Genomic DNA, 25,412 nt, shown 5'->3' with positions numbered 1-25,412 from the left:
CTACATGAGGTGGTGCGGTATGACGCAGGAAAGGATAGTCCGTGCAGAAGGCTGAGCTATCTGGAAAAGGCACAAAAGTCCACCGTGGAAAACACTAAGAAATCTCTCCCAGGCTGCACGCACGAGCTACACGAGACCCTGTCTCAAAAACAAAAACAAAATACACATATATACTGAAGTTAAAGATTTAAATAAGCATGTTAAATAGAAACTAAACACAAAGAAAAAAGACTATAGCTATTCGGAGAACAGCATCACAAATATAACACAGAGAGAAGATAGAAAGAGGAGAGGGTCTACATGTATCCAATCCAAGCTGCAGAAAATGGCACAGGTGAAACTGAGCTCTGGAGAATGGCATGGGTTGAACTGCAGACAAAGAAAGACCGGCCCAGCCACTGAATGTTTCAAGAAAAGGTGGTGTGGCTTTTACATTCTAAGAAGGTCCCTTGCAGTCCTGATGAGAATGCAATGGCATGAAAAACTGGAAGCCTTGAAAGCACTTGGCAAACACTCAGGAGAAGGGTGGTGCGGCACAGAACAGCTGCAGAAGACAGTGGTCCCCGGAGGCAGACAGAGCTCCATTTTAAATCAAAGAATTTGGTTATGGTACAAGGACTGAAAAAGCAAAGTGGTTTTGCCAACTCTGGTTTAGCTTTAGCACTGAGATACACACTGACGCTTTTTTCTCAGAAGAAAAGAGGAGAGGCCGGGCAGGCAACAAACAGCAAGGCCCCAACAAGCATGTGAATCCTGAGAACTCTGTGTTGCAACTAAGGAGGACATAGCTGACTTTTCACCTCAAGGGTGCTCAGAGAAGAACGACCCACAAAGATAAACTGGAGTTATCGATACTAAGGTGGCATTTACATCAGTGAGAAGAGAGGACATTCCTTAGAAAAAGTACAGTACACAGAGAGGAAGGCCTGGACCAAACCTGGGCAGCAGGGAAGGACCCAATAACATGGGAACTAACACGTGGAATACCCACAGCTGGAAAGCAGAGGCAGGAAGAGCAGGAGTTCAAGGCCAGCCTGAGCTACACGAGACCCTGTCTCAAAAACAAAAACAAAATACACATATATACTGAAGTTAAAGATTTAAATAAGCATGTTAAATAGAAACTAAACACAAAGAAAAAAGACTATAGCTATTCGGAGAACAGCATCACAAATATAACACAGAGAGAAGATAGAAAGAGGAGAGGGTCTACATGTATCCAATCCAAGCTCCCAAAGCAGTAAGATTGACAAAGTACTCATTAACAGACAGTGGCTGAAAAGTTTCAGAAATGATACAAAATATCAACTACGAAAGGGCATTAAAGGACTTTCAACAACATGAAGAGACAGCAAGAAGGCCACAGGACACCAACCTCTGGCCTACATACACACACATGCACAAAGACCTGCATCACATGTCTACACACTCACAGGAACATATGCACTCCAGGTCCCAGCCCCATCCATGCACACAAGGTATTAGCCATTAAACTAGGAAGTCTAATGAGTCTGCAACAAAAGAAGCAATAAAGATATCTAGATCCGCCACACGAGAGTTAAAAAGGTAAGCATGAAGAAGAAAGAAGAGTCTGAGAGTGAAGAGGGATGAAGACGCATTTCTATAATGAATCCGACCAACAGCAACTCCTTGAGGGGCCCAAGCAAAGCAAGGAGACATTCCAAATGACATATTTTTTATTCTGACAAAAAATAGATACCAGCCTAGAATTTAAAGGCCAATGTAAATATTAAGAAACATGAAAAAAGAGTCAATCACTAATGGACACAACTATTTTATAATATTATATAAGTGAACTACCTTTTATAGGATTTAAAAAGAGACACGGAAGGATTTACACTAGAGGTAACAGGGGTTAATGGGTGATGGAACCACTGGAAACAAACTGTTTAAATGTATTGCTCAGAGGAGAATAGAGATAATGAAATTCAGGTTTTGTTTAGAAAGTTAAAAGTTTAGGTAGCCACTAAGAATGGAGAACCTGGAATCTTTCATGAGGTTGTGAAGGGACTCCATGCTGAAGCCACAAAAGATGAGATATTACAAGCAGAACATTCAGAGATTGAAAACACCAGAGCATGCTAAATGAGAATAATCTGACAGTGAGGGAAAGACTATAAAGATAGAATAGGAACCCTAAGGAACAAAACACTGGAGAAGGTGACAGGGCCCTGACGGGAGAAGTTATTCCTCTGTGGGGAAAAAAAGAGTAGAAACAAAGACTGTACTTTTCTGGTCTCATGTGTACAAGAGAGAGTAAGTATCTGCTGAGTACTTATCTGCAGTACACTGTGAACGCAGTACTTTTATACACATCTGCCATGTAACACAACAGTGGAGGAAAGATTTTAGTGTTTAGGGAAACCATACTGTGGAAGTTAGAATTTCACGACCGTGTATATTCTTACACCTTGGTATTTCTCGTTAGGGAAGTACTTAGGTGGCTTTACTTCCTCATGCACGGGAAGTGGCTACAACAGCACCTAACTCATAGATTAATGTCGGGGCGGGGGGGGAGGAGGGGATATTACTCAAGCCCTTGCCACTCAGTGCTAGGACAGTGTCAAAGCAGCACTGCACCAACCAATCCCTCTTCCATATCCTACACATGGAATATAACTGCACCAACTGTTCACTTTACTATAATTTTGTTTATATTTCCTCTACTATACTGTCAAAATGTACATTACACTAGTATACTGCCATGCATTGTTTAAGCTTGTCAAAAGCTGATTTGGGGAACAAGGAGGGTCTCCCTTGTCTCTTCCAAAGCTCCCTGTCCTGGAGCAGGCTGGCCCCTCCACTCTGTAAGAAGGACAAAGAAAAACAGGACGAAAAAACAAACAAACAAAAAACAACCCACTTGGAAAGTAAATCATTTCCAAGTGAGGTTACTACTGTTTATCCTATCACATAAAAATGCCTACAGTAGGGAAGTGAAAAGCTCACCCATGCTCTGCCTACCTGGGACTTCCAATCAGGAACCTCACCATGACTGCTTCAAGGTTTTCCCAGTCGCTTTCTGCTGGGTGACTGTAAATGGCTGATTCACTATTTATTTCTTCCTTTACTTGAATATCTCCCCTGAAGGACACTCTAACACTCTTATCTGCCCAGGCCACTTTCCACTGGGAACTCCAGCTGCCTCAATGGGGTTTCCCCAGCTGATTTCTGCTGTCTACAAGCCTTGTTTTGATGTTATCTTTCATCTGCTCTCTCAATTGGCTTACTCCAGTCATTGCCGCTAGATGTTTTAGGGCCCACTTTGATGACGTTTTGCTCTCTGCTGCTCCCTATGTATATTCTTACTTTTATTTGCCATATATCTTAAAAACTCAAGTCATTCAAAGAGGAAAACGAAGCTATCAAAGAGTTCTTTATACTGTACAGAATAATCATGGGGAAAGAACCACATAATATTACACATTTTGATAAAGGCAAAGAGCATTTATATATATATCTCCGAAACCTAGACTAGAGCCAGATAAATACCATGTGGTCAATAAACGGCTGTTAAAAGCAAACGTGTGCTTCTGTTAGGGTAACAGACACTACCCTAACAACTAGAACTGACTTCTTTCGACAGTCTCTTAGAAACCAGCATGTGAATTAGAGCACTATTAAGATTATGCCCTTCTTGTGGGTTTAACATTACTGCCACATGGCAGATCTTTCATCATCCGATAAAGATACTGGATCTGGAAATGCAAGAACAAAAGTTTTAATGCGTGTGTGTATGCAAGAGCTGTCTAGACAACACTGATGACTAGTTTTATTCTTTTTGGGGGTAGATTTAGTTACTTCAAGTAATTTCAATGTTCTGCTCTCTTGAATGCCTCTAGGAAACTGGGACATCAATTAAACCGTGGCTCTGATGATCCAGTATGTAGGGCATTGAAGCAATTTCTTCACCAAATATAATTTCAGATAAAAAATTCTCCATAGCATTACTTAACCGCTACAGGAAAAAAGTCACTTTAAAGAATTTTAACAAATTTAAGGATGTTCTATATGCCACAGGAGACATCTGTCCTTTATTTCCAGGCGATTTTTAATTCTTCCATGTAAATTGTCAGTTTTGTAGAACAGAAAAAAAGTTTTCAATACACTTACGGGTAAAAGGTGAAAAAGAACTACATTTACCTTTTGGAAGGTAGACACGGGTGAAATTGCAAACATATTTCCCTCTCCAAACACCTCTGCCCAATTCCTCTGAGACACTTTCATTCTGTTTTTAAAGTGGTATTCATTATCAGGATTGAAAGCCTAGATTTAAAGAGAACAGAGAAACATCACCTATTTTTATAGCAACATCTTAGCATTAGAAAAGAAGATAAAAATATAGCCTTTCGTTCCCCACTAATGGAGCTGCTGCAGAACACTCGCAAAGCTCAGGCAGGCCATGGCTAGTGCAGAAGCAGAGAACGGGCACGGAGTTCCCTGGCCCTGCTGATGTCCATGCTACAGGGTATGGAGCAGGCAGGGTGAGAGGTTTTCATTCAGGCAAGGCAATGCCAACATCCCTTAGTGGCAGCTTGCCACACAGCAGCCAGGTAACAAAAGCGGAGACAATGACATTGACGAGGAAGGCAAGAACTAGAGAAAAGGCAGAACTCTCTATAAATATGTGTAAGATGGGACTAATCAGAGAGTTACCAGGGGAAACTACTACGGAATATTTCTTCCAAATATGACAGCTGCTCTGCTTTTAAACTAAAGGCAAAGATGCTAACAGCTAAGTTCCTCTTTTTTCATGATAAAATGTTTATCATGTTAGTAGAATAGCAAATTATCTTCAATTAAATAAAAAAAGTAACAACTTATTTTTGAGATACTATACCATTGTAAGCACGCCTAGGAGACCAATGGGAATTGGATCCTGTTTCATTCTCTCTGCAACCAGTTCTATTAGTAGCATCAGCATGTTATAGATTCCTTCATGAATTTCAGTTCCCCACTTGTGAACAGCACTTGATGTCAGGAGCTATAAAAACAAAGGGGAATCTGAAGTCTAACTTGGAAAAAAGACAAGAAAGTTACAGTTTACCAAATAAATCTCAAATAGTCAAAAACATATGACCAACATACCCTTTTGAATGCCCGTGACTATAATCCACCTCCTTCATTTTACTTCAAAGTCAATACCAAAGTTCTGTTTTGAACTTTAATTTCTTTATATCAAAGCAGTTTGTTTAAAAGCATTTTTTTTTTCAGGATCTCTTTATATAGTCCTAGCTATCCTAGAACTCACTATGTAGAACAGGCTGGCCTCAAAGTCAGAGATTGACCTGCCTCTGCCTCCTGAGTGCTAGGACTAAAAACGGGTGAACCATGCCTACCATTAAAACAAATTTTAATTTGCTCTTCTGTTCTTCATTATTATTTCAGGAGACCAAGTAACACAGAGCAAACAGAAACTTAATCTCTACTATAGAAACTACTGGTTCCAAGTGTTGTGGCCTTTAACAAATAACATTAACAAATGCTCAGACATTGTTTTTATTATTATATTACATAATATAAAAAATATCTCTAATGAGGCATGGTTTCTGTTCATCTCATACAGATATTACAAAGATGAAAGATAACAAACATGAAAGCATTTTACAAATGGTAAGGTATTATTAAAATATGTCAATAAGGTGTAAACATTAATCAGTAGTTCTGGAATCTAAAAAATGAATGATGTGTTTCAAAGATTCATACATATATTCAATTCACATTTTTCACATCTCAGAAAAAAAGACCGAATCTTCCCATCTGCTAGCTACACAAGAACACTCAATATGAACAAATTTTATAAATACTTTCACTATTTTACTGTGCCTTTATTTCCCTTTTTGGTATGTACAAAGGTAAGAGCTGACTTTAAAATAGTAAAGCAGATCTGAAACAGCTCAAAATACTAAGATACTGCAGTCCGTTTACTGTGCAACATGTTTAGGCATAAACATCAACTATAAACAACGGTCTATCATATAATCAGAGTGCTTTTTAGATTCATTAAAAAGACAAAAAACTGGAGCCTTCAACTCTTCAGTCGTTAGGACATGTAGCTCATAACTAACTGCTTGATCAGGGAATGAGAAACTGAAGGGTTACACTTAATCTCTAGGTTTGGTGGATGTTTTCTTTTTTGTTGTCATTGTTTTGTGTTTTCTGTGACTGGGTTTGAGCTCAAAGCAGCTTCCAACTCCCAATCCTCCACTGTCGCTTCTAAAATGCTAGAATAATGGGTATGTGTCACCAAGCTTCCCTAGTTCCATCGTTCTGGATGATTTCCCTTTAGAGGAAAAATACTCTGCAATAAAAACTTACTTTGGTCACATTGAAGAAAAGCAGGGTAGATAAACGCAGACCACAGTAGGTGTAGAAAGGAACCTCATTTCTACGTTTTCTTTTCTTTGCTTTTTCCAAGACAGGGTTTCTCTGTGTAGCCCTGGCTGACCTGGAACTCACTCTGTAGACCAGGCTGGCCTTGAACTCAGAGATCCACCTGCCCCTGTCTCTGCCTCCCAAGGAGTGCATCACCAGTTCTACATTTTTAAAACACTGATCAGTTCAGCATAAATACAAAGACTATATTTACATAAATTGGCTAGGCACTGCTTTTTGATTTTTGCAAGACTAACTAAACACTGTTCCAATACCTGAAAACTACACACCAAAAGGAAGCTTTGATGATGAGGTTTCATGTGACTTCAACATTGCAATGCACTAGTCTGTATAATGGAAGTTTTGGTTTCTTTGTAAACTCAGTTATGTTATGCAAATATGCTTCTGTTTTAATACCAAGTGTGGGATTTTAGTTGGGCTAGTTTGTCCACAGCTGTTAACTGTCTCATGCTGGGCAGGGCTTCTGCCAGCTGGTAACCGCCTCGTGATCTAGGACTCTGAGACCATAAATATGAGAGCTGAGAAAGCAAGGGCGTGGCTTTTGGTGTGGTGTGGTGTGGTGTGGTGTGGTGTGGTGGTGTTAGTGTGTGGTGTGGTGTGGTGTGGCTTTTGATGTGGTGTGGTGTGGTGTGGTGTTAGTGTGTGGTGTGGTGTGGTGTGGTGTGGTGTGGTGGTATTAGTGTGTGGTGTGGTGTTAGTGTGTGGTGTGGTATGGTGTGGTGTGGTGTGGTGTGGTATGGTGTGGTGTGGAGCAGGGTGGAGAGACCAGAGAGCAGAGACAGTGTGGAGGTTTGGAGCAGACAGACAGAGAGAAATGTTTCGGGGCACAGTGGTGTGGCGGAGCCTGCTGGCTGCGTCTGCATTAGATGGAGACTGGCACAGAGTCCTAAAGGAACCCCATGACCCTAGAGAAGTAAAGGGGTCCTCTCTCCGCACTAACCTTCTTTCTCCTACATAGGACTGGGAGGTTGGAAGGAAGATTGGGACCTAAACACCCCAAACAGAGTAGAGTTTTAAAAATAAGTGTTATAAGTCTGTTCTCATCTCCTGAGTTCACTATTCACCTCTAGAAGAGGGGGAGACTGGCAGCACCTCGTGTAGAAGATGGCGTGACATTTAAACATCACCATGTGCTGGAGCACACTTGGACTGCTTCCTCTGGCAAGAAACTAGTCAGCTGGAAGGTGAAAGTGAAGATCACAGAAGTGACAGCAAAGCTCCTTTCCTGCACCTTCTCCCTGCTATCAGCACCGCCATCTAGAAGCACTGCAGGCAAAAGAGGAGCCTCACACTAGAAGTACAGCTAGTGAAAGCGGCAAAGAGAGTTCATCCTGCCAAGTTTTCTGGAGGCCACACTTAAAGGCACACACAGCTCTGCTGCTGGGGCTTGACCAAAGAAAGCATGGCTGGCTAATTGTTAGGGAGGAGAAAGCCTTTATAGTTCTAAGCCATGACAACATTCAACTTTTGTTTTGGGAATTCATAAAACAGAATCACACAGTTCAGTTTATCTGTAGCTCATGGTTTAGGAGAAAAGCAACCAACTGGCACCTGTTTACTGTACTGCCATTATCAGCTAAGGGCATAATATAAAACAGTTCCTCTCCCAAGCAGCTCAGTTCAGGGTTAGAGTATTGTACACCAAATATAAAGCTTGCTACCAAACGTTCTGGTTCTGGAGCTCTTCAACCTAAAGGTTGTCTTTTTTTCTTAGAGATTTGTTTAATGTTTCTTCATGTGCATTTATGTCTGTGTGTTGGTATCCACAGGTGTGTATGTGGGTGCTCATGGAGGCCAGGAGAAAGTGTCATGTCCCACGGAGCTAGATTTACAAGTATTTGCCTAACATGGGTGCAAGGAACCAAACTCTGGTCCTCTGCAAGAATGCCAAGTGTAGAACAGCTGAGCAAACTCTTGGCCCCTCCAGGCTGATTTTTAAGGAGTAAGCGGTTTCTCATGACTAAATAAACATGCACTCCTCTGTAAACATGTTCATTCTATGAAGTGTGTCAGCGCATGCCGTAAGAAGTCTGCTACCTTTAATTATATATTAAGACCCCTTTCTGTTTAAAGTTATAAATTGGCGAAACTTAATCTAAAACACAGCCCTTGGTTCTAAGTAATAGTCACCCAAATGATAACTTGAAGAGATTTATCTCTTTTCATTTCTATAGATTAAGCCATTTTGTTTTTCAAATTAATTTTGTTATTGTTTAAGCCCTGAATCAAGGAATATTACACGAACGTGCAAATGGGAAACCATTTATAAATAGATCATTTGTGTCGCTGAGCTTTAAGATAAATACAAATTTCATCCATTTGTAGCTCTATTGACTTAATTTGCATATGAGACAAAAATTAATAGAAAATCTATGAGTACAAGGCAGGGGGACACTCATTTATCTGTTCAGCTAAGGGCACTGAGCACTTGGTTTTCTGCTGGGGAAATAGCAATGCCTATGACACAGCCCTTTCCACTGTGAAGAATAAGACTCGGGTCCTGAAAAGGGGATCAGGCTGAGTCAGGCTGCTTTTAGAAACATAAGCTTGTACTCTCCTATCTGAAGAAAATGGCTGTCTGAGAGGTGTGACCAGAATGAGAATCAAACCTACTACTCTGACTTTGACAAGAAACGTGCTCATCCATGTCCTTTTTTTCAGGAAGAATACACTATTACTAGTTTAAAATATGTTTCTGTCTTAGTAAAACAGTAAGCATAATGATCCCTGAGTCTTAGGTTCAGGATTTGTGTTGTAGATGTATCAGTTGGAACTGTGCTCCATAATTCTGCATTTCATTCTAAAATGGTCTCCATCTGTTTACAAAGGGACATTTCCTTGATGAAGGGTGAGGACTATAAGTATCTGTGAGTATAAACACAAATATTTAGGATGTAGTTAGGGATTCTGCTGGCTTAGTAAAGTGACGGTTGTAGGTTCCTCTCCAAGATCCATGAACCAGTTTCCAGTACCTGGCATGATTTCTTTCTAAACTGGGTCTTCAATTCAACTAGAGAACTACTGGTTATGATCAAGGTACACGTGACATTCTTGCAGCCCTTAGGGTTATAAGGCCATGATGGTCACTGCTGTGATTTATAGGCATATCAGCTGGATAGAGTATTGATTGTTTCCCTCTATTGGAAGCTCACATGGAGCCTTCTGGTACCATAAAAAGCTAGCCCACTGGAAGGAGGCATTCCGGTCAGATCCAGCTCAGAAGCCTCTGAGCCCTGTATCTGAAATGCAGTGTCTTCTTCAATAGGGACTTACTTCTACCTGTGGTACACTACTAAGGGCAACAGCAATAGCCTGTAACATCCTGGACAGCCCTGTCCAACTATCCGAAAGAAGGCTTCTCATGTCTGGTGTTGGGGCTTCTGTTAGGCTGTCGAGGGCTTTTGGGGGGAGCATTATCAACTCAGATGCTAAATTTTCATTTAAACTATATGTGCATATTTATACACCAACTTCCATGTATTATAGGGTTTTTTTTTTTTTTTTTTTTGTTGATTGTTAATAGTATGATTCCTTATGGACTTTTTAGACGTCCTTACTCTTCTCTCTTTGTTCTGAGCTCTCTCCTCTGCCCTCTTAATTAGAGGGATCAGAAAGATTCGAAGAGCCAGTGGAAGAGGGAGTTTGCCGTGAGATTGTCTCTTAGAAATATAAGAAAGTTACCCATAAAGTCTCTTCACATGGCTGCGTGCGTAAACATGAGCTGAGCAAGGCTGATGCCAACAGACATGTAAACATGAAGAAGGTGAAAGCTCATAAGTCCTCAATCCTGTACAAAGAACTACAGACAGCTACGAAATGCTAAGAGTCAGAGAAATTGTCTTCCACAGAAAATCATACACTGATTGGTTATCCAGTATCAAACATTCAGCCCTGAAAACATACAGACTAAACAAGTTGTAGTTACACATTTGAGAATACCTATCTATCTCTCCATCCATCCATCCATCCATCCACCCACCCACCCACTCACCCACCCTTCATATACATTCATATACATACACACACCAATAACTAAAGAAAAGAGGCCATGAATTTGAAAGAAATCAATAGGAGTACATGGAAAGTTTGGAGGGAAGAAAGGAAAAAGGAAATGATGTATTATATTATAATCTCAAAAAATTAAAAATCAAACCAAACAATAAGCATGAAATACCTCCAATCTGAATAATGAATACTAATTTTGTAAGTACTGCAACCTTTAGTTACTAAGTTACACAGTCCCCTAATATAATTAATCTACTCGTTAGCATTTAAATATTAGGAAGTAAAAGTTATATTTAGCCAAAGGTAAGTTTAAACATATATAATAGAAGCAAATTATTGATGCTTCAAATTCAGAATTTATTTCATATTACAGAATTTCTCAGTTGAAGAACTGAGTTAATGAACTGACTGCACAAATTTTTAGATGTGTGTAAATATCTAAAACCAAAACCAAAAGGTTGCCTACCATTGCCCCTACTGGCAGTCAAGTCAGCACATTTCCTTACCTTTTTAAATGCCTCAGGCATACACCGCTCCATAAATCTTTTGCAGTTCTCATCAGACTCTGAAAGACCTTGGTTAAAAAAAATAAGACAATATAACTTATGTAAATTTCAAACGCTTTCTGTAAACGTTGTGTATTTGTTCTGAATTCATACATATAGACTTTTATCACAAAACCTTGATTCTTAAGCAGTTATTAAAAGCAGCCATTCAGCTTTGGTAGCAGGCTGAGAAATAATCACAGCATTCAACTAGATACTAATTAAAACTGAAATGGACAGTCTTATGTCTCCATGTCACAATAATTTATGTAATCTGATAAAACAGCAGCAGCTACTTACTCACTAGCAGTGCAAATATTTTATAAAAGCACAAATATTTTTTTAATTTTTTTAATTCTTTATTAATTACACTTAAGCACAAACATTTTTAACAAATGCCCATATCAGTCTTCTTTCCTTCAGTATGTAGATAAACACTATGTAAATAAAACAAAAGAACGATGCCTGGCACAACACACACAGCAAGTAACGAATGCTCAACAAATGGAGAGCCTACTGTAAAGGTTATGTACGGGAAGAATGTATCTCTTTAAAGTTTTGTTTACACGGACTTACTGTGGGGTGGGATGACGCATGTGTGTGGAGGCTGGAGAATACCTTGAGCAAAAGGTTCTCTCCTTCCTTTCCACCATCTGGGTCTCAGGACCAGAACTCAGCTCATTAGACTTGGAGGCAAGTGCATTTACCTACTGAGACAACTCACTGGGTCTAAAATGCTTTTTGCTCTTAAACTTAGTAACGAATTTTATCACTGGGAATAGTGATGAAAAAATTCCTTTTTTTTTTTTTTTTTTCCAGAACTCCTGCCTAGCATCCTAACAGGCTCTTAATAAATGCCAGTGTTGGGATATTAATACTAAATGTACCATAAATGTCTGTGGGACTAAATTTTGGCCTACTAAAAATATTTCTTTTGCTGCATCTTTCATTCAGTCACGATAGATAACCACACATCCCTCTACCTCCTTCCTTCCACTCTCAGGGGCCTGGCCTCATAGATGCTAGGGAAGCGCAGCAAGTGCACTGTCAGAACTCTTCCTAGTCTTTAAAAAAAAAAAAACTGCCCTTAATTGAGCCTAAACTTAAAGTGCTCTAATCTTCTATGGAAAAGCTAATTTTAGTCTCTACAAAGCTTTTCAATTATAAGTAATCTTGTACTTTACTAAAATTGAAAACAAACAGCTGGTTTAGTTAAAGCTTTTATCTCACAGGGAATGACAAAGACTGAGAAAATAAATGGTCTGAGCAAAATCATACAAACAGTTGATTTATGTTTGACCAGGATGGAACTTCCTGTCCTGTTACAAACACCTGAGGTGTGAAAGCTTACCAAGTCTTGCTAAGTAGGTGGAAGCCAGCAGACATTTGCCTAGGGACTCTTCTCGCTTGTACGGGATAGACCAATGATCAGTCAAAACTCGGCTTTCCAGCTCATACAAATTTGTTGTAGGGAATTCGATTCCTTCTCCTGAGCAGTTTCCATTTTCATCATTCTTCTGAGAAAAAGAGAGATGAGCATAAAAAACAAACACTCCAATTAGTTACCTCCTTCAAACAGAATTTAACAAAGAGCAGATACTTGGTCAATGGTAGTTATCCAACATGTGGATTCATCTTTCTCAAAAACTACTTCACCAAACTCCAGAAATTCTCAACTTCTCATTCTGATGTCCCCCAGACCCTCTCAAAGGTTATCATTCTCTTCAGAAGTGAACTCCCACTTTCCGATAAAACATAAAAACCACATAGTCGTCAGTCACGCTGCTCTACCTTCTCTTTCTAACTGCAGGGTGAGCTTGAAGGCGGCATCTGAGCTGCTACTTTTATCTCACCACTGACAAGAACTACTGCTAACACCCCAATTGGAACCCCAGAGTTCCTACTCCCCCAAAATGACTGCTGCTATGGTCACGACTGAACTTCACACACTTTAAACCAGCAACCATGTTTCACTCTTCCCATACTTCTCAGCAATATTCGATTTTCCACCTGACCCTCCCCTTAAAAGGCCAGATTTTTTTCCTTTGCCCAATGCCTACCTGAAGGTCTAATTCCTCCTACTGGGTCCTCCTCTTGTACGCCCTCCCCTTTCTAGGGATCACCCATATGAGGCCCTCTTCTCTGTTCCAGTCAACCTTGCTGTATGTGCGTGCGTGCGTGCGTGCGTGCGTGCGTGCGTGGGTATGTGTCCGAGGAAGGCGTAAGAGGATACTGGGCTCCCTGCAGCTACAGGTTATTACGATACTCCCCACACGGCTAGTAGGAAGCAAACCCTGGTCCTGTGCAAGGGTGGCAAGTGTGCCTGAACAGCTGAGCTAGCTCACCAGCCTCAGACGATTCAAAAATTCTCCCTTCTGACCTGCAGGTGCACAAACGCAGAGACCTGTTTAATATCTTTTCCAATTCAATGTGTTCATGTGCTTCTCCTGTTTTCCATGCTCGCAAATGGCACATTTGTCTGGCAGCAAATTAGAAACCAGGAAAGCATTCTTAACACTGTTTTCTTATCTCCATCCTCAAGATCGGGTGATTATGCCCAAGCTCCTTCCTTCACTCCTCTCAAATCCTCTCAAATGGCACTCTATCCATAGCCACCCCCTAGCCTGCTTGACTCTTGGATTGTTTTACATGCTTCCTAACTGGTAGGGGTTGGGGTAGAGAAAAAAGCCAGCCCATATAGATCTCCATGTTGACCTTAAAAAGCACAAATATAATGTTAACCTCAAAATACTTAATGTCCTTAAAATCAGTTTTTAAATGTTCTACAAGGCCTGTGAATGACCTATCTTGTAGCTCCCTCTCCAGCTTTCTGAACTCTGGTTTCTCTAGTACCTACTAGCTTCCCGAGAGGCACAACACAGTAATACTTCTGGTATTAGCACCACGCTACTCTCTTAATCAAAAGATGACCTTTACTTCCCATGGCCTTGAAGTAGGGTAGGTTTTGTGTCCCCAGCTTGATGTCCAAGCACAATGGTTTCCCTGGACTCTTTCATCACCAAGACACTATGTACTGAGGAAGTCTAGGATACATTAAGAGGCCACCTATGTGTGTCCTATCCCAGAGATTTATTTGGGCCCCACCAGAGAGCCAAGCTGCAAAAGCAAGGGAAGGAGTTTCCAGATTCCAGCCTCTAGCCACTACTTTCTACCTTACACCTTCCGGCTGAAGCCCCACATGTCATGGGGCAGAGAGAAACTGTTTCATGGGGAGAAGTCTAGGCTGTTTCCTGCAGAACCAATGGGAATAATGCTGTTTTATGCTACAAATCCTAATTCACCTTTGCCCTCTTTAGCCTACCTGACTCTTCTACATACTTCTTCTAGAGAAGACTATCTAGAAATTCTAAATGAGGCCAAATTTCATCCAAAAATTTACTCCTGCCATTCTGAAATACTCCCTTTACAGCACTACTCACAAATGTAATTTGACAGTTATAATTTTTTGTTTGATTGATTTTTTTGAGACAGGGTTTCACAAAGTAGCTCTGGCTGTCTTTGAACTCAGAGACTCAACTGTGTCTGCCTTCCAAGTACCGGGATTAAAGGCGTGTGCCACCACACCAGGCTTATTTATGATTTATGTTTGACCCCCCATAAGACCAAGTTCCATGATAGCACAGACCTTATTTCCTTTTGATCACCTTTATCTCCAGACTCTAGTGCCTAAGTACAAGCCAGTCCATAGTAAACACTGTTAAATGGAAATTAGCTTATACAAAGACGCAACTCTTTTTTTTTTTTCAAATTCCATAAAAAGATTTATTTGTTCTATCTCAGTACAGACACATGGGCTATTACAGACAATTAGAACCTTGTTCAGCCATCATCTTGTGGCGACCATATGAGCAATAAAAATAACAGGAATATGATATCACATCCCAACTTTTAAATGTGGTTTTGCTAATGTGCTACTTGCTTCCTTCAGCTAATGTGTTTAGAAAGTCTTTCATACATGCAGACTTCTTGCATATGAAATTACAGTATGACATAATGTAATAAAAGCATGTTTTATTTATATACTTAATTTTTATTTATTTATTTATTAGTTACATTTTATTAACTCTGTATCCCAGCTATATCCCACTACCTCATGCCCTCCCAATCCTACCCTCCCTCCCTCGTCTCCTCCCTGCCCCTTTCCAAGTCCACTGATAGGAGAGGACCTCTTCCCCTTTCATCTGACCCTGTTTTATCAGGTGTCTTCAGGACTGGCTGCAAAGCCCTCCTCTGTGAAGGCACAACTCTTCATGGGCAAGAGGAAGGCATGCCTGTAGTTTTCACTTGTAAGAAAGAAAGCATACATAACCCCAACTGTCCAAAACCTAGTTTCAATCATGCCATTAATTCACATGACAAAATAATAAAACCATTCCATAAAAAAACACTATAAATCCACTATTATAAGACAGAAATTACAAAGAAAGAAAATTAATTTCAAGTCTGTACCTACAGTATCTAAAAGAATCTAACAGTGTTTTCCAGGTTTAGAGCTGAGCTGGTATGACAGTAAGTGGAATAGCAGGAAGGCAATTAGGTATAAAGAAAATTGGGCACTGAAAGATAAGGGTGGAATAACAGATAACAGGTAGAATCATAACAAAAAAGATAACAGGTAGAATCATAACAAAAGCTGGGCATGGTAGTGCAAGCTTATACTCCTGGCACTCTGGAGAGAGGCAGGTGGCTCGCTGTAAGTTCACAGGCAGCCCAGTTTACAGAGTGAGCTCCAGAGAGCCAGAGAGAGACTCTACCTTACAGAGAATCATAATAGATACGGAAAATACTACTCATGTTGTATAACAGCTCACAAATATACTTAATTCATAAGTACTATAAATAAATAGTACTTTCTTAAAGAAACCCAAGGTTTCAAATCAAATCATAGATGAAACCACACAACACACCTGAGCTGCTTTGGGAAAAGATTAAAAAGGAGTATCTCCTATACCTTCAGCACTACCGCATGCATGCTGATGTCCTCACTCCAATGGGAGTATACAGCTATCCCTCAGTATGACTAGGAATCAGTACCAAGAAACTCGTAGATGCACAAGAGTTTTATAGAAAATGGTGAGCTACTTGCATATAAGCCACACATCATACCTTCCCACAAGCCTGAAATCATCTCTAGATTATTTATAATACTTGATACAGTGTTCATGCTATATAAACATTTGTTATTGTGTATTGTTTAGAGACCAACGACAAGAAAATAAGTTGGTGCATGTTAAGTACAGACACAATTCTTTTCCAAATATTCTTTTCCAAATATTTCTTGTCTGTGGATGATTGATTTCATGTATAAAGTCACTGTTATGAGAGTAAAAAGAAAGCTGAGCATGGTGGCTCATGCCTTTAATCCTAGCAGCTGGAAGGCAGAGACAGGCAGATCTCTGAGCTCAAGACCAGCCTGGTCTATAGAGGGAGTTCCAGGACAGCCAGGCCTGCACAGAGAAACCCTGCCTCAGGGCTCAGCAGGGGGAGGTGAAAAGAAAATCTACATTATGAGAGAAGTGTTTGAAAATATGAAAATGTACTTAACTCTAGAATCTAAAAGAACTTAGAACTCATTATTCAATGTAAAAATAAGCATGGGGGGTGCAAATGGATGCTTCTCCAAAGATTATCAATGAATAGTACATAAAAAGATATTCACCATCATTAGTCATTAGAAAAATGCAAATCAAAGCTACAAGTTATTTCTGATTCATATACTTTAGGGTAGCCAAAAAAAATAGGTAATAATTAGTTTGGTGAGGACATAAAAACCACTGCTGGTAACACTATAAAATGGAAAACCACTTCTGCAAGATAATCTGGCAACTTCTCACAGATGGTTACTTCCAACACATAGAATAATTCCTCCCCTTGTTATATGTCTAAGAGAAATAGAAACATATTCACACAGAAAACCATACAAATGTTCTCAGGAGCAATGTTAAAAAGTGGGAACTTTCCAAATGTGCACCAAAACACAGAATTTAGCACATTACAAAGCTCTGTCCATCAGTGGACTATTTCCCCCTAAAAATAAAAACATGGATATATGTTAGCATATGAATTAACTTCAAAATATTATGCTAAATCCAAGTCTGCCATGTAGGTCCACACACTGTCTCCCTCTGCTTCTGTGAAATGTCTGCCAGAGGCAAATGCACACCCACACAGGGCAGATTAGTAGTCGGCAGCTATTGGGGAGGACAAGGGAGGGGTAACTGGTAATTAATGTGATCTGATGTTACTTTTTTGGGTGATAAAAATATTCTGAAGTTAAGTAGTTGTGATGGTACACACAATACTGTGCACAAATACTTCAGAGAAAAAACTTTATGGCATGTGAATTACGTCTCAATAAAATCATGAGAAAAGCTAACAGGCTACGGGTAATGATTATAGTCCCTTCAACAAGAATTTCAAAACAGAGTTGAACTTTATGGTCTATAATAAAACATAATACCTATGGCCAATAAGACAGTTTAAAAACAGCAATTTAAAAACAGTAATTAGAGTCTGACAGATGAAAATGGCATGCAGCCTGCGAAGTGGTTAATGTTTTCAGTCTTAAAAAAGGAGGGAATCAGCTGGTCACAGTGGCACACATCTGTGAATCCCAGCACTCGGAGAGGCAAAGGCAGGCAGATTTCTGTGAGTTCCAGGCCAGCCCAGTCTACAAAGGGAGTCCAGGACAGCCAGGACTGTTACACAAGGAAATCTTGTTTTGAAAAATAAACAAACAAACAAAAAAAAAGAATTAAGGAGAATCAAGGTGCATACATGCAGACAGAACACTGTATACATAATAAAAAAAATCTTTAAAAATATATATAGTTTCCAATATTTAATAAATCCCGCATTTGTTAGAGATGCACAGTTACAACACTAATGCAGAGGGGAAATGGGCCTCCCAGCAACTGAATGGCCCCTTTAACTGCAAACAAAACAAAGCAAAACATGCTAACGATATTAAATCTGTATTTTTATCAAGGAGAACATAATACAGATAAGCTCATGTATAAATTATAAATGTGTGGGCTGGAGAGATGGCTCAGTTGTTAAGAGTGCTGACTGCCCTTTCAGGGGACCTGAGTTCAACTCCCGGTACCCACATAGCAGCTCACAACTGTCTGTAACTCCTGGTCCAGGGAATCTGATACCCTCACACAGACACATATGCAGTCAAAACACCAATGTATAAACAATACAAAGAAATAAATCATTTAAAAAATTATAAATGTGTTTCTAAACTAGCCAGTTTGAAATTAAAATCAAAGTGATTAATGTTGATGTACATACATACATCTTAAGCTGTTTCCTAAATAAGCAATTACTTCATTACTACAGATACTATAGATATGAAAATACAAACTAGGTCTAGGTCTGCTAAAATCTAAACACTGAGGCAACTTTAAAAGTTGTGACCGTAACTTCATCTGTTTGCAAATTGTCCAGACCAAGGCACACTATTTTCTCATGTTGTCATTGTGGAGTATGACTCTCCTTTCCCAGGAGTCAGCAAAGTCATTTATATTTAGCATGTGGATTCTGAAAGAAGTATGTGTCTGCCTAACTTCTTTCCATGCTATAAATTGCAATTAGCAATGGCCATATGAGTTGCAACTCATTATCTACAAACTAGCCTGTTTGGAAAAGGCAAATGAACCAATTTAAATTGAGGCAACATCTTAATTAGGGGATGAGTATGAAAAAATTTACACGTAAGCTTTAAAATTAATGTCATAACTTTAATATTTCCTTAGGAAGCCATCTTAGTGGCTACTTTATTTATAAGATCATTTGCAAAACAATCCAATCGCACAGATCTGATATTTGTTATTTCAGACTACAGAAATAATTCCTGAAATACTGCTTCCTGGAAAAAGCAGAGCGGATGGACAGATCAGGGAAGGCAGGAACCAGAGAGCACGCTCTCTCAGGTTGGTTTGCAAACCGTCTTCCCGGAATGCCTTTCACTCAGTGTCACATTCAGTAAGTTTCCTACAAATAGACATTTCTTCTGGCCCCATATTAACTGCTGATGGTTATGCATGCACTCAGAAGGCACATGTGGATCTAACCTTTCACAAAGGAGGATGAGACCACTGAGACAAGAGCCAATGAGTGAGCATCAAAGAAAAGTAACGTATCCAGGGAGTACTGAGCTAAACACACACAAATCTGAAAGAAACACCAAGCCTGACAACTGATTTCCTGGCCCTACACAGTTAGTAGAAGAGAATTCACGCTTCCAAGCCGACCTCTTTCCTCCACACGTGTGAGTGGTAACATGTATATGTACATGCGCACACATACAGACACACATAAAGAAATACAATAAAGAAAATTTTAATCAAAAACAAAAAGCTTACATTCCATTTTCCTCAGACCTACGGCATGTATTACAGATTTTCCAGTTCTTCCCTGGATGGATGGAAAGGCAAAGTTTCCAAAGCACCACTCTAGAACCCAGGTAAGTGTTTTTGCAAGGAGCAAAAAAAGTGCTGGAGAGATGGCTCAGTCCTTAAGATCACTTCTAGAAGACCTGAATTTAATTCCCAGCATGCATCTGACAGCTTACCTTTTTAACTCCAGATCTTGCCTCCACGGGCATGAGGCATGCATGTAGCGCATAGACATACATGGAGCCCCAAACTCATACATGCAACAATAAAATAACTTTTAGAAATCTTTTAAAGTGGACATGGTAACTCACTGCTGTAGTGCCAGCAGGGAGGCTAGGGCAGGAAGACTGCCACGAGTGAGTTTTAGGCCTGCCTGGTGTGCAGAGTGAGCCCTTGTCTCAAAACCAAACCAAACAAAAACTGCGAACAAACAAGCAAACTGGCATTTACACACTGTGCCCACACCGAGATCGGGGCACGAGAGGGTTACCCATTAAAATGTTTTTCTTCAAAAGCACTACTAATTCTTTTTTAACGAATTAAAACTTAATATAACATTCTGGATAAGAGGTTATCTAGCACAGGCAGCTGGCATTTGTTCTTAATTTTGTGTAACTTCATTTTTTTTTTTTAGGTATTTCCACACATTTTCTAGATATTCCTAAATGTGGATTCTTTCACCACAATTTGCTAACTTTGTGACCTTAAGTAAGATCCTGAACTTCACTCTCTTGTGTTCCTCAGTGAGAACAGGGCCTAGGATTAATACACAGATGAGACCCCAGGCCACGTGCTGAGAGGCCTAACATAGCAAACAGGCCAGCCTCACTTTGGGCTGTTGCTAAGTGCTTCTCTCAATTGGACTGACCAGCCCTGGTGTATACAAGGCACTTCAAAAGTCCCACAGATTCTGCTTGGAATCTGTGTCCCGCCTCCCTTCTTCCCTCCTATGATGGTCTGAATGCAAATGGCCTCCACAGGCTCACATATCTGAATGTCTGGTTCCCAGATGGTAGGCTAGGAAGGATTAGGAGGTGTGGCCTTGCTGGAGGCCCATCACTGGGGGTACATTTTGAAGTTTTGGAAGCCCAGGCCAGGTTCCCTTTGCCTCCATCTTGCAGATCAGATGTGAGTTCTCAGTTCCTGCTCTAGTGCCATGCTTGCCTGCCATCACACTTCCCACCATGATGATCACGGACTAACCCTCTAAATCTAACCCTTTTCTTTGGGAGAAAATATATTTTAATGGGTAATCCTCTAAGGAAGTCCCCAATTAAATGCTGCCTTTTATATAATGCCTTGATCATAGTGTCACTTTACAGCAGTATAACAGTAATGAAAACTTCCCAATCTCTGAAAGTTTTGTGAAATTCTTTCAATCAATTGGTCACCTTCCCGTCTCAGAAATTTTCTGAACTTTAACACTGTTTTAGCTGAGGGCCTTCACATGTTGCTTGGATTGATAGAACAGTCCGGTAATTGCCAGCCTGTCTTAATTAGGGTTTCTAGTGCTGTGAGAAAGCCATGACCAAAAGCAACTTGGGGAGGAAAGGGTTTATTTATTTGGCTTAGACATCCCAAGTTCACAGTCCACTGAGGGAAGACAAAGCAGTAACTGGAAGCAGAAGCTGAAGCAGAGGCCCTATAGGAACACTGTTCACTGTCCTTTTCCCTGGGGTTTGCTCAGCCTGCTTTTTATACAGTCCAGGACCACCTGCCTGGGGGTGGTACTGCCCCCAGTAAGTGAACCCCCCACATCAATCATCAATCAGTAGAATCTCCTGCCTAGAGGCCAGTCTGATGGAGGCAATTCCCTCAACTCTGACATTCCCTCTTGTCTGGGTTTTTGACAAACTAACAAACACACACAAACAGAAGATGAGCCCACCATTCTCTTCTGTTTCCTCTTCAGTTGCCCACAGGTGTCTAAGAAGAAAAGCTAATTTCTTATACTGGGTGCATACTCTTTCCCACGCTAACAAGCATGTGCGTGTGTGCATACACACACACACAAACACACACAGCCATTCTCCAAAACCTTCTGCTCCATCCTCTCTAATACAAGGTCCTGTCATGAAGTCATGCACAGCAAGGATGATCTTCTTCCTACCCAGAATGCTGACACTCAATCAGAATGCCTTGTCTCAGCCTAAGAAATAACTACTTTCACAAGCCACTTTAGGTAGCATCTCTCCTGATTTTTCAATAGTGTTCCAAGCAAAATAATGTCCTTTGTCTTCTAATTTTATACAGAATGCATTCCACATTTTCTGAAAGCTGTGAATAACACAAAACAGGATCTGACTTTGAAGCTTAGAAAAAAGCAATTAGACAAGAGACTTTAACTTCTTATAAGGAACATGTTACTCTAGAGTGCTATGGAAAACCGTGAGGGAACCATTCAGCTTTTAAAAAGAAGGAAATTTGTTAAAAAGAACACAAACCCTAACATGAACAAACTCTGAGGCTAAATGAAATACACCAGTCACAAAAGACAAGTGCCAGATGATTCTACTTACAAGTAGTATCTAAAGTAATCACACGCAGAGATAGAGCATAATGGTGTTTGCCAGAGACTAGTGAGTGGCAACTTTCTTAACAGGCATGGAGCTTAAAATTTTTGTAAGATACACAAGTTCTAAAGATCTGTTTCACAACCACATGAACATACTCTTAGCACTACCTTAAAAAAGGGATTTCCTGCAACCGCTGCTGAAGAAAGCCTGTTAACGATACATATAAGCCAAATCCCAGTGCACAACTACTTCACTACAATTGTGCGCTCCCTATATGGTTAGTTTCTAGTCCTTATCAAGCCTGACCCAACAGCAACATTTAACTGTGCTGCTCCCTGGCTTCTCCTCCAAAGCCCTCCATCACCGAGTTCTAGGACAGAGCGCTTGCCTAGTTCCTTACCGCCCAGTGTCTAGGCACGAGCACCCTGGAATCCAGTCTTCAGACCACTTCTCTATTCATCAACTGCACTGGCTGGTGCTGTGTCAACCTGACACAGGCTAGAGTCATCAGAGAGGAAGGAGTCTCAGCTGAGGAAGCGCCTCCGAGAGATCCAGCTGTGAGGCATTTTCTCAGTTAGTGCTCAATGGGGAGGGTCCAGCCTCCCTGGTGGTGCCTCCCTGGGCTGGTGGTCCTGGGTTCTATAAGAAGGCAGGCTGAACAAGCCATGAGGATTCAAACCAGTAAACAGCATGCTCCACGGCCTCTGCATCAGCTCCTTCATCCAGGTTCCTGCCCTGCTTGAGTTCTTGTCCTGACTTCCTCCAATGATGGACAATGATCTGGAAGTCTAATAAACCAAACAAACCCTTTCCTCCCCAACTTGCTTTTTAGTCATGGTGTTTGGTTGCATCGACAGAAACCCTAACTAAGACATCAACTCTTATCGCCCAGAAGCAAGTCCAATCTACTGCAGTTTTCCCACCCCGTCTGCATCATTACCTCTCTAAACACCCCATTCCCCATAAACCTGCACACCGAGAAATGAGACTGTTGGGTAGTGCTGAGCTTGGAATACTCACTGAGAAATCTTGGTGGCTTGCTATTAATTGTCGTTGTTAACATCCTCCCTAAAAAACCAATTTTTGGCCCCTATGGAATATTACCATCCTGTTGAGAATGCACTACTTCTGGGCTGAAGGCTTCCATTTTGGCTACAGTCTTGACACAAGCTTGGCTCCAATCACCTATCCAACTCCCTTTCTGACTTCACTTGAATACCCAACAAGCATTTTAACATGGCCCCCTCCCCAAATCCTTCCCACCGGAATTGTTATTTTCTTGTTTAAAATCTTCAATGCCTTCTGTGGGTCTCCTCTTTACTGGTGAAGGGGAGGACAGGGCTTGGAGTGCCATGAGCAGGACAGAATGACAAACTTCTGGGACCAACTGCAGGGAGGCAGATCAACTTTATTCCAGGGGTGAGGGGAATATATAGGAAAAGGGGGGCAGCCAGGGGGTACTCTGATAGGTGCTCACAGTGTACTTCATTTGCATTAAACATGCAGAGGTTCATTACCTAACTATCATATGGGCAGGAGGGAACATCCTGCAGGAAGCTATGCCAAGGCTGCTTCTACAGTAAGCCAGGCATCTAGCTCAGGGACACACTCCAACTAAGGACAGGGAGAGAGCAGGAAGCCCCGTTGGGAAAAAGGAGTACTCCATCTTGCACCCAGCTCAAGAGAGCTATCTCGTCATGGGGGCTGCAACCTTCAGCCGCATAGCCCTCCAAAAGCCTTCATTATTCTTCCCAAAGTTGAGTAGCTGACCTCCCTCTGAACCGTACATTAAAGGCCAACAATATTTGCTTCCCTGCTGTGCTTCAAACACAGCCCTGTTCTTACCTGAAGTCTCTGCACTAGTAGTTCCTTTCGCTGAGAGAGAAGTTCAAATGGCAGGACCCACTGCTTTTCAGACACAGTTACACTGGAACACAGACCTACTCATTTGTTTACATGTATGGCTCCCTAGCCTAGATGTTTACTATGAGGCCCTACACAGCACCACTCTCCCATCACCAGGCAGGGCCCTCACCTTTGTCAGCTCTTTGTTCAGACACGACCTCCTCCATGAAGCCTTCCCTGAACAACCTACTTTAAAAGCAGCCTGTCCTGGTCACAGTCACCTACTCAGTCTAGCAAGCTATCCCCCACTTCCTCGTGACTTTCTCCCAAAGTACTTAAACCATGTGACACTGTACATTTTACTTATTTACCTTGCATATGTCTGTCTTCCTTGGACTATATACAATATAAAGGTACACCAGGGAAAATGGTTGTTGCTGTTGTACTATCCAAGCTCGCCCCTGAAACAAAGGTGCTCCATAAATACTTAATGAATGACTGCGTGACTGTTAGACACCTGACAAGTATTTGTAAGAATGAAGAGAAGGACACAGAGAACTCTATGTACTCAGGCATTTCAGAGCGACATATTTAAACTACATTTCCTATCTTCATAAAACAGGCCTAGCACCCAAGTGCTTAGGTCACTCTGGGATTGTCTGATCCCTCTTTATAGCTGAAATTTTAACTAGAATATAGCTCAAAATGATTCTGACTAATACCTATCTGAGCACAATGAAATGTTCCTCAAAACTTTATTTACTAACTTCTGAGAGAAACATGTCATATAGTTGCTTTGCTTCTAACTACAAATGGTTTTGTGGACACTGAGTAAGACCACTTTCCAGTAAGAAAAAGATTTTCCAGCTCCATATATATGTTAAATGGTGAAGGAAAAATGCCCTGAAAACTCAAATTTCAAATGAATAAAAGTAAAGTGATATACCTTAAAAGGTTATCTACACAAGTATTTCACACATAGAAACATAACTCCATTAAAAATACCTTTATATTATTCCTTTTAAAAAGAAACTCAATGTTCACTCAAGCAATGCATTCTAACTGGCCTAATGTTTAGAGCTGTCAAATAATTCATTAGGTTTAAGAAAATGATTCAAAAGGGAAACCTAAAGACAAAGGCGAGTAAAACACAAAATGAAGAAAACAAGGCCCTATCATTTTTGGTATGGAGAGAACACAGGCGTGCAAGCCCAGAAAGCAGTGTTTACACAGGTTAGTATTGTTCAGTCTGAGGAGTTTCTGCTCACAGTCGCTGGCAGTCATTGTAGAGACTCAGACCTGGTTAAGTGTTGTGAAAAAGTGTCTGCTGGGAGGAAAATTGCGGAAGAGAGGTTTGAAAGAATGCAGAACAAGAGAATGGGGAAAACAGCTGTAAAAGGCTGTCTTCTGGACCCAGGATGGCTGCTTTGCTCATGACATCCAGCAGTCACCCACTGACAGTGCACACAAGACAGGGTCCATCAACATTCCAGCATAGATGGGGGAGGGGCTCCATAAGGACTGCCTCTCCCTGAGAAGCTGCTGGCTGGCAACTGGTGGTTGCTAGGGGAGAGGGAGTCAGTCTCTCTCTCTCTCTCTCTCTCTCTCTCACACACACACACACACACACAGTGGTATAGTCACTGTTAAGATGCCCTTGT

The 25,412-nt window shown here is 40.8% G+C and overlaps 1 protein-coding gene across 1 annotated transcript in view; it reads right to left on the bottom strand.

Annotated features, from left to right (window-relative positions):
- Positions 1-25,412, bottom strand: part of Usp24 (ubiquitin specific peptidase 24) — a 135,106-nt gene that overhangs the window by 89,591 nt on the left and 20,103 nt on the right. The window contains exons 2-5 of the mRNA XM_021635276.2: positions 12,319-12,484; positions 10,929-10,996; positions 4,862-5,005; positions 4,165-4,287 (exon numbers count right to left, since the gene is read on the bottom strand). Of these exons, the coding sequence (XP_021490951.1) occupies positions 4,165-4,287; positions 4,862-5,005; positions 10,929-10,996; positions 12,319-12,484 (501 nt within the window). The remainder of the gene's footprint in view (positions 1-4,164; positions 4,288-4,861; positions 5,006-10,928; positions 10,997-12,318; positions 12,485-25,412) is intronic.

This window comes from Meriones unguiculatus, chromosome 12 (assembly GCF_030254825.1).
Source record: "Meriones unguiculatus strain TT.TT164.6M chromosome 12, Bangor_MerUng_6.1, whole genome shotgun sequence".
Taxonomy (NCBI): Eukaryota; Metazoa; Chordata; class Mammalia; order Rodentia; family Muridae; genus Meriones; species Meriones unguiculatus.
Note: the sequence above shows the minus strand (reverse complement) of the source record. Positions and strands in the feature narration are given on the sequence as shown.